The sequence below is a fragment of the Austrofundulus limnaeus genome, unplaced genomic scaffold (genome assembly GCF_001266775.1).
Source record: "Austrofundulus limnaeus strain Quisiro unplaced genomic scaffold, Austrofundulus_limnaeus-1.0 Scaffold40, whole genome shotgun sequence".
Taxonomy (NCBI): domain Eukaryota; kingdom Metazoa; phylum Chordata; class Actinopteri; order Cyprinodontiformes; family Rivulidae; genus Austrofundulus; species Austrofundulus limnaeus.
In genome coordinates, this window is record NW_013952442.1 from 156,190 (window position 1) to 166,797 (window position 10,608).

General features: G+C 36.7%; 1 protein-coding gene across 2 annotated transcripts in view; it reads right to left on the minus strand.

The window, feature by feature from the left end:
* The window catches only part of glt1d1 (glycosyltransferase 1 domain containing 1), a 26,319-nt gene that overhangs the window by 5,078 nt on the left and 10,633 nt on the right, over positions 1-10,608 (minus strand). For both annotated transcript variants that reach the window (XM_014007156.1, XM_014007157.1), the window contains 2 exons: positions 4,039-4,137; positions 3,383-3,432 (listed from right to left, as the gene is read on the minus strand). In XM_014007156.1, the coding sequence (XP_013862610.1) occupies positions 3,383-3,432; positions 4,039-4,137 (149 nt within the window). The remainder of the gene's footprint in view (positions 1-3,382; positions 3,433-4,038; positions 4,138-10,608) is intronic.

Genomic DNA, 10,608 nt, shown 5'->3' on the forward strand with positions numbered 1-10,608 from the left:
CCCTTCTTATTTTAAGACCCTGAAATTTCTATATCTAATTTGTTTTCAAGACCACTGCATTAAAGTGAATCTAAACTGAGCGCATTTAGAGTATTCTGGTGCAGTCCGGCATTGATCTTATTGCAAATGCTGGTTTATTGTTTTTAAACTGCTGCACACACAATTTCTCATATAGTATCAATAAAGCATCTATTCTTCTCTCTGTCAATCTGTAGGGTATATCCTGCAGGGAATAGGAAACCATTTGGGTTATGTGAAAATATACTGTAGGCTTTTGTTTGTTCAAACCCTAAACATGATGCAAGACTTGTAATATTCTCCTTTATTTAAAACTACATATTCATATAAAGACTATTCTGTTTSATATAATCCAAAAGCACAGGCTGTTGTATAAAATGATACATAGAGCTCAGTTAAAGAAGAGTAAGATGTGTCACTGCTGACAAACATCAGTGACCTGAATTTTCCTCTTGACAGATGTTGCACCGCTAGTGCTTATTATGAGGGAGAATTTATAGTACGCCATTATACTCTGTGCAAGGCATGTCTCACCCTACCTCCTGTTCAGCTCCTGACATTTCTTTGCCTTCCTGTTGTATCCAGTTTACATTTATCCATGAGATTAACACGAGAAACCGTGTGATGATACAAACATCTTTTAATAACAATAATAACACTGATGACAGTGAGATCTATTTATTTCTCAGACAAACAGTGTGTGATTCATCAGAGTGAGATGAATCACACATCTCTGCTTCCACTGAAGTATTTCTTCAAACATCAACAAAGCGTAGCAGTAAGATGCATGTGCCCTTGGCTACATCTAATTGAGGTGCTTTTGAGTAAACCTAGAGCCATGACGTACCTTGTTGCCTGACGTGACTGATAGAATAAACAGATGCTAAAGTGTACAGATAGCTAATCAGCCAACCACATGGCAGCAGTTTTGCCTTTAGGCATGTAGACCTGATAAAGATGAGTACCGGTAGTAACTGGGATTTAAGTGACTTTAAATTAAATGTGGCGTGGTTGTTGGTGCCAGACAAGCTGAGTATTTCAGAAATGTCTGATCTACTGAGATTTTTACGCACAACCATCAGAGAATGGTCCAAATAAAAGCACATATCAAGTGTGGACAAAAAAATAGCCTTGTTGATGTCAGAAGTCAGAGAAAAGACTGGTTTGAGATGACAGATTCACATGGACTGCAATTTAATTATTATTTTTTTCTTTTTTTAATTGATGCAATTTAATTATTAAGACTGTAGTTAGGACTGGACATCGAGTCTTGATTGGAAACAGTGATTAAGTTTAAACTCTCCCAGAATTGTTCAAATTTTAAATTTTCGATTCCTAGTTATGATACCCAGTCTGCCGAATGGAGGAATAAGTCACTGACTACCAATGAAAATAAAAATCTGCAGGTGAGCTGCTGAACAACAGCAAAGAAGAATGTGCAGGAAGTGTTTGTGCAAATGGACAGTGTGTGGAGGCAATCTAAAGTGTGGCTTATCTTTGATCAAAGAAAACGATTATATTGTGCAAAGGAGACACACAACCTACATAATTAACATTAGGGGTGGGAAACTTTTACTCTCTCATGATTTGATTCGATTTTTGAATCTAAATCAAATTTTCATTCAAAGCTGATAATGTGAGCCTATTTGTCGTGTTCCCAAAGTGTTTCATCTTTATTTTGCAAACCTTGCACACCTCACTCATGTCAAACTCAGATTCATTCAGTAAAAAAAAAGAGCCCAAATCTTTGTCTTCAATGAAGACTGTTTCCTCCAGTTTTGTTGTTTCCTCTTTGTTTTGGTGCTTTCTGCACATTCATATGTTCCAGAAGCAGCTGCGTGATGACGTCAGGACGTCCCATGTAGTTACAAAATGGAGGCTGACAGCCTTTGGATTTGCTTTATTTTATTTTTTTAATAAAAATCGATTTTGGAACATTTTAAATCGATTCTGAATCTTTGTAAATGAGAATCACGATCCTGATGTAAAACTATTTTTTGGTGCACCCCTAATAAACATAGCTCTGGGGTCAGTCTTTGATGCGCTGCTCAGATCTTCCTCCATCGACACATCTAAAATACATCTATTACCAATATTAAGGCAGTTAACAAGTTATTTAGACCTTAAAACTGTAACATCAGCTCAGCAACATGTGTAAGTTCCTGCACCATCAGACAATGAATGTGTCAATGAGTTTTCATGAGATTTTTTTTAAATAAAGCTCTCTTGTGTACGTATACCCCTATGAAAAGAGAATTCCTAACAATTATACTCAAGTTCAAAGGTTGATATTCATATAATGGTTGAGGAATTCTTAGTAAAGTTCATAAAATGTAAAAAGCTTCATATAATTAAAATTCTTAGAAAAGTTAAGACTATTTCATCCAGAAAGAACTCTGGTTAGAGGTACATAAGATATTGTTTAACTTTTGCACAAAACTATCCATGTAATATACACTGTCTGGCCAAAAAAAGTTACAACCAAAAAAAAGTCACACTCTAATATTTCATTGGACCACCTTTAGCTTTGATTATGGCACACATTCGGTGGCTTTGTTTCGATAAGCTTCTGCAATGTCACCAGATTTATTTCATCAGTGTAGCATTAATTTTTCACCAAGATCTTGCATTGAYGATGGTAGAGTCTGACCTTCTCCAGCACATCCCAGAGATTCTCAGTGGACTCTGTGGAGACAATCCATGTGTGAAAATGATGTCTCATGCTCCCTGAACCACTCTTTCACAATAAGAACCCCATGAATCCTGGCATTGTCATCTTGGAATTTGTCCGTGCCATCAGGGAAGAAACAATCATTGATGGAATAACCTGGTCATTCAGTATATTCAGGTCAGCTGAGCTCATTCTTTGAGCACAGACTGTTGCTGAACCTAGACCTGACCACATGCAGCAACCACAGATCATAGACCTTAGTAAAATCCAGGTGGCGACTTCTTTTTTGGCCAGGCAGTGTATTGATTTCATGGGAGATAAACAAGGCCAAAGTACAATGTTGTGTGTCTGTGCAACAAACCAAGCCAATATGTTAAACACATGTCCTGATCTGTATATCTCCATTTATATGGGAGCATTAGTCAAACGCACATGCTAATCCAGGGTCAGCAGTATTTACCAAACATCTATACAAAAAAACATTTAAAATGGGTTCATTACTGCTGCTGACAGTGAAGGCATTTCTCCTAAGAGCTGCTTCTTAATTCCACCTAAAGCCTGTATCTCTGCTACATCCAATTAGAGGCTTTCTGAATTCCCAAGGTAGGTAGATGTGGACACTCAGTAGGACAGGAAAAGCTTTTTCAGGGCAGGAGAATAAAGAAACTAACTTCTTACTTAATGACTACTTACCTTTGGTCCGATAATGACCAAAATATTCAGCAGATTCTTACAGTGCCAACCTGGAAGACAGAGATTTAGAAGGTAGGAATGTAAATTACAATTATCTGGTGTGTGTGTGTGTGCATATGTGAGTGTGTGTGAGGGGGCTGAAAAGCAACTAAAAAGCTGGAAAGGCCTATTTTCATAGAAATCTTCCAGGCACCATATGGCTTTTGGTTTTAAATGGGAACTGTACAATCTAATTCCAAGAAACAGCACGTGAAAAGCCTCACATAGCTCATTTAAACATTATTATACAATTTGACGCCATCTAGTGCTGTCTTATTATCATAACTGTGCACTGGGAAAGAAAAATGAGGGGAAAAAAGGTAATCATCTGAATCAATAACAGTCTCATTGCTGAATTTATACATATGCAGGATATTCATCATTAAAAACACTACAAAAGTTTAGAGTCTTTTTGCATATTTCACATAGATGAAACTGTAGAGATCTATCTATTTTATTTATTGAGGACACCTCTAATGGAAGTTACTTTGGGAATTTACAATTTAACTGTCAAAAGTTTGTCCTTGACATTTTAATTAACTGTGTAGTATCAGTTTGTCCTTTTCAGTGCATTCATCACTAAAGTTGTGGGGGGAAAAATACATTTCAAGTTAAACCTGAAAAAACCTCGACCAAATAGAGTGGGTCCTTGACTCTTCTGAGGCCACAGACCAACAGGAAGATGCGCAGCTCATCCACGCACTCGTTCCTCACACCTGGAGTGGAGCCAAACAAAGAACGACAGCAACACAATATCAAAACACTGCATAATGAACTTCCCAAGTACATCAGCAGATAATGAAAGCAATACATCAAGGAAGGTCACGGGGAAAAGAAGACAGCAGTGACTAATATGCTCACGCAAAGCAAAAGTGAAACAGTTTGTTGGAAACACTGGAAGGTTGCAGCCTGATCAGTGTAAAATGTAGCATTGTCTGGATGACAATTTTCTCATTAAACCTTTGACAAAAAATAGCAAACACTATTTATTTAAGAAGTTTGCTTTAAGTGAGACACAGTGTTGCAGACTGTCCACCGACTATCCAACTCTGATGATCAATCTTGAGTTTAGTCAGAGTCTGGCAGGCGTGCAGCTGTTCTTAATGCCAAAACTAAAGCAATGCATCTAAACCTGCAAATGCATCAGCCTAAGATCATTTCTTATCTTTGAAGGCATCCCAAGCATTAACCTCTCAGCCTTTAACTGTAGGCCAAGAAGTTTAAATCCATAATTACATTGCACTATATTTTACAGCAGAATCTCTACTGGAGTGAGAACTTACAAGATAAATAAGTAAGGTGCCACTTTTGAGTGCACCCTTCTGCAGAGGTCCCCACATCTAGTGAACTCACATGATTTAGAAGTTATTTTATGCTGGATGCCCTTCCTGTCACGACCCAGGCTCAAACCAGCCTCAGGATTACAAGACCGCAGCATTGACCAACAAGCAACCACAGCCCAGAAAAAGTAAGGAATGTTTTTTATGTTTAAATGCAGGCTTACTGCTCCTTAAAGGGATGGATTTGCTCACCCCTTTTTATGACAGTTTTGATTAAACACGATCACCATAGCCATATACAGTATTTCAAGATATGTGTTAATGCTCAGAGTATGATTCTCAGCTACCACTAAGTGTGTAAATCACCAGCATTATCATGATATGACACTACAAGGATTTGTTTGGATCTGGATGACAATACTATATTTCTCAATATCACAAAACCTGTCACAAAACAATTTTAATTTAATTCAATTCATTTCACAAGTCTGCAGTCTATATGATGCAATATCATTTGATCATCTAACATAAATGATTGTTAGATGGGCGAATAATATTGATCCACATAGGACATATGATGTAATTGAATCATTAATCATTTAATTAATATAGCAATTTGGATAGATGTACTGTTAAAGCCATAGCTACCACCATGAGCTTAATTTATTCTCTTCTAAATTTTTTGTAATTTTAGGTTMATTCAATACAGTGACTATTAACACAATGATTATAAACAGGAACAGTTTCAACACTTCTGGGAAGGCTGTCCACACGGTTTAGGAGTGTGTTTACGGGGATTTCTGACCATTCTTCCAAAACAGATGTTGGAGAGAAGGTCTGGCTCTCAGTCTTCATCCCAAAGGTGTTCTATCAGGTTGAGGTCAGGACTCTGTGCAGGCCAGTTAAGTTCATCCACACCACACTCTGCCATCCATGTCTCTATGGACCTTTCTTTGTGCACTGGTGCACAGTCATGTTGGAAGAGGAAGGGRCCAGMTCCAAACTCTTCACACAAAGCTGGGAGAATGGAATTGTCCAAAATGTCTTGGTATGCTGAAGCATTCAGCGTTGTTTCACTGGCACTAAGGAGCAAAGTCCAGCTCCTGAAAAACAACCCCACACCATAATCCCCCCTCCACCAAACTTTACACTTGGCACAAYGCAGTCAGACAAGTACCATCCTTCTGGCAACTGCCAAACCCAGACTCGTCCATCAGGTTGCCAGATGGAGACGTGTGATTTGTCCCTCCAGTTAATGCACCTCCACTGCTTTAAAGTCCAGTGGTGACGTGCTTTACACCACTGCATCTGACGCTTTGCATTGCACTTGGCGATGTATGGCTTTGATGCAGCTGCTCGACCATGGAAACCCATTCCATGAAGCTCTCTGCGCACTGTTCTTTAGCTAATCTGAAGGCCACATAAAGTTTGGAGGTCTRTAGGRATTGACTGCTGTCATTCCCAAACACTTCCACTTTCCTATAATACAGCTGGCAGCTGACTGTGGAATATTTAGGAGTGAGGAAATTTCATGACTGGATTTGTTGCACAGGTGGCATCCTATCACAATTCCACACTGAAATTCACTGAGTTCCTGAGAGCAACATATTCTTTCACTAATGTTTGAAAAACAGTCTGCATGCTCTGGTGCTTAATTTTATACACCTGTGGCCATGGAAGTGATTGGAACACCTGATTCCGATAATTTGGATGGGTGAGCAAATACACTGCAAAACCTGTCCATCTTACCAAGTTTTAAAATCTTATATCCAGCCAAAAAGTATTTTTGATCTTGTTTTGAGACTGATTTACTAAAAAAGAACTAAYTGTGTAAGAATAATAATCTTGTTTTCAGAATGTGTAACATTATTTGTTTTGTTAGTCTGAAAATTTGACTCAAATTAAGACAAAAATGTCTGCCAATGGAGTAAGAAAATTTTACTTGGTAAGATTCTTGAAATAAGAAAAAATTGAGTCAAATCAAGTATTTTAAGAATCTTACCAAGTAAAATTTTCTTACTCCATTGGCAGAAATTTTWACTTAATTTGAGTCAAATTTTCAAACTAACAAGACAAATAATCTTACACATTCTGAAAACAAGATTATTATTCTTACACAATCAGTTCTTGTTTAGTAAATCAGTCTCAAAACAAGATCAAAAAGACTTTTTGGCTGGATATAAGATTTTAAAACTTGGTTAGGTGGAGAGTTTTTGCAGTGTAGTTTTGGCAAYATAGTTTATTTAGCTAACAGAAAGAAAAACAAACCCACACATATGGGCAAAAACACAGGCCTTCACCTCTGAGTGCAGGCAATTAAAAATGGCCTTGGATGGGAATTTCTGTAACAAACTGTTGAGTGTTACACAAACTGGGAAACAAATCATACTGACCATACCGTCTCACAGACACACACCAGCACGTGCTTACAACAAGCACTTTGACAGTCAAGTGAAATCCCCTGCTGCCAGATAAGTCCAGATCAGGAGGCTGAAGCAGCTCATTTAATGCTATTAAGAGCATCTTAAAATGACAGTGTCGGCTTCGGGTACCGACCCTGATCCTAGGAGCTGATTGTCTGCAAAGCTCTTATATTTGCATAAAATATTAAAATTCCACATTCTGACAGAACTGGTCAGCGAAGTCCAAAAGCTGTGTCACCACATCAGTGCAAAGTGCAGGGAAATCATATAAGACGGATGGAAGTAATCTGACCAAATGAGTAGAAAAACATTGACTGGAGTACAAACACATTTCATTGATCCTCTGGGAAAACATATAAATCAAATTGTACAAATCAACTTTAGAGAACTGAGAGGACTGTGTGTAAACTACTTTGGGCTTTTTGTTTTTGATTTCTGGGAGGCATTGGGAACAACTCAATGAAGATTTGTTCAGTATATCTGCAAGTGTTTATGCTTACATGGGGCACATACTGTATTCACTCATGCAGCTTCTAACAATCTGCTGAGTGGCATAAAATAACAGAGAACAAAAGATGGTTGGGAAAGAAAAAGTCAAGTTATACTTATTCATAAAGCACATTTAAAACCATGTTGACCAAAGTGCTTAGAAAAAGAAGTCAAGCYATAAAAAGCTCATAGGCAAAGAAAAAATTCAAAATGATGAAGATATATTACATTCTTTTATACTGAAATAGAAGTTGACATATTGAATGTGTTAGGATAAGATCTAAAAACAGGCAGGGAGAAAAATGTGTCATCAGAATAAGGCATGACTTTTTAGCTTCTAAAATGTGTCAAAGCATTCACGTTTTTAAAACATGAATAAACTGAACTCTCTATGTAAAGAAGGTTTCATGTCAACTTTCACAGTTTATTATTTCTTCTGTTTTCTCTCAGTCATCGTGGTTTTATTTTTTATCTTTTTTTAACTGCTTAGATTGCTTTGGTTGTATGCTGCCATGTCAGTCTTTTGGTTTAGAGTTTTTATTTTATTTTGACAGCCCATCTCCTTTTCTGCATCCTTGGTCCTCATCAGACCACTTATTGTAATGAAAAACGTGTTTAAAAAGACTCCACTAACTGAATCTATTTGTTTAAAATAATAGAAATAGTCTATGAGTAAGTGTCCTACAGTGGTATAACGATCAAAGATATACCGGTACCTTACACAAAAGAATAGGAGACTATTACTCTAAGAATGATTTATGATTATGTTTTTATTTTAATATGTGTTCTCATGAAACTTTAATAATGCTTGAAATTTGTTTTCAATAATTCTGACATTTTGTAAAAGATCAGTTTGTACTTTATCACATTTTTAATTAACATTATGTAGCTGCAAATTGCTTATTTCCATTTTTGTCTTTTTTTAGAGAGAGATTTAACAAATTATCACTCTGTGAGTTGTACCTGATTGTTGTTTGTTCCCCTAATTTAACTACATAGCTGGTGTGAAAAAAAAAGCACACACCACAGAGGTAATGTGGGTTTGAAGCCTATAAAGTTGCTGAGTTTTGATGTTCAAGTTTCTAACTCTGGATAAACAATTGGGATGTAAAGAATAAAACAGGGACACATTAAATTGAGTTGTATATCTTTGTCCAGGTAAGAGTTTCTGTTTCTTTTATATTTGAGCTTAGGTCTTTTTAATGTCACTCTGCTGCCACTCTGAAGTAACACGTTTTCTCCCAAATCTCCTCAAAATCCTCACTATGCATGCCTAAATAGATTGCACTCCAGATTTTGCTCTTTAGAAATTATCAATTTATGCCATGCCAGATGGAAGGATAAAAAAAACAAAAACAAAAACAAACAAACAAAAAAACAAAACAAAACAAGATGTAGCATTATGGGAGGAGAAGAGCACATGTGAGATGGTGCTCCCCGCTGTGCCACAAGCACGTTTGAAGACAGCGAAAGATGACAGGAAAAAACACAGGTATGATTTTACTGGAGCAGCTCTTTTTTCGTAACATTAAATACAACAAACTAAAACATGAGCAAAGTTGTTTATGCGCAAAACAACAAGGTTAACCAATAAAATTATAAATAAAAACAATGAAATTTGAGCATTAAGCCCAATTTGAAAAACTTCCAACAATTTTGAACAATAAGCTATAACTGTTAGATCAGTTATTGTTAATAGCACTAAACAGAGCTGTCTGCTATGAAGTCTGCATTTACTAGGATACTAGTAAACAACATGGTGACGACCAAATAAGGTAGGAAAAATCATTTTTACATCTGCAAAAATAAACACTAACATCTCAACATCAAACAGCCTTGATGCAAAACGTGGAACAATGTTTACAACTAAAAAAAAAAAAAAAAAAAAAATAGTGAATCATGCTAAAATGTTTTCAGCACATCTGAGTAATCCTGCAGTAATGGAGTTTCCTGTTTCAAGTATAACAAATGGAGAAATGAGTGTGAGAAAATCTGTATTTCTAGCAGCTGTTGTGAAACACGGTGATAAATAGCCTTGGGCTTGAGAGCTGTTATTCACTGCCCTTCTCTGCACTCAATAGGGCTCTCGATGAGTTGTAATGTAGTTTTGATATACATCATCTTGCAATGGTCAATTTAAATTCAAGGGTGTTTGCAAAGGTGAGGAGTACAATTATTGAGCCATTTTATTTGGAGAAAGAAGGAAAAAAGAAAGAAGGGAAGAGTAGTTCAGGTGGTGGATCTGCTGAGGTGTACAACTACATGTTATGTCAGGAGTTTTGATAACAAATGTAATTTTACAACAAATCACTGCTTATAATTCAGACCACGCAAAAAGATAGTCTAGCTGCATGTGGCCGCATTAAATGTAAGAATGATAAGGGGAGAAAGATGGGTTGAAATTAAACATACTTGTACGTTTCTGGTCAATGATTTATATTGAGTATCCCATAATACATTACATTGTTTTACATATCAAATTGAGACATAGCATTTACAGAATGTTGTACACAAAAAAAAACTAAAACTTTCTATCTTTAATTTGTTTTACAACTGCTCATTGGTGAAAGTTACATAGTTGTGTGTGTGTGTGTACGTACTTGTATTTGTTACCTTTTTAGGACTGTTTCTGGTATACACACATACCTTGTTAAGACCAGTAGTCTTTATGGGGACCAAAAACTGGTCCTAATATAGTGGAACTCCATTTTTGGGTTGGGGGTTTGGTTTAGGACTAAGGCCTGAATTAAGTTTAGTTTAGGTTGAAGGTTGAGTATGTACTGGTTGTGGTTAGCTTTAGGGTAATGGGTAGCGGTTAGGGTATAGAAATGACTGGAACTGAATGGAAGTCAATGAACAGTAGCTACGTTTACATGGACATAAGTAATCGGATTAAACGGCCATTCGGAATAAAAATGCGTCATGTAAACACCCCATTCGGATTATTCTGACCCGATACAGTGCATGTAAACACTTAATCTGATCATCGTATTCT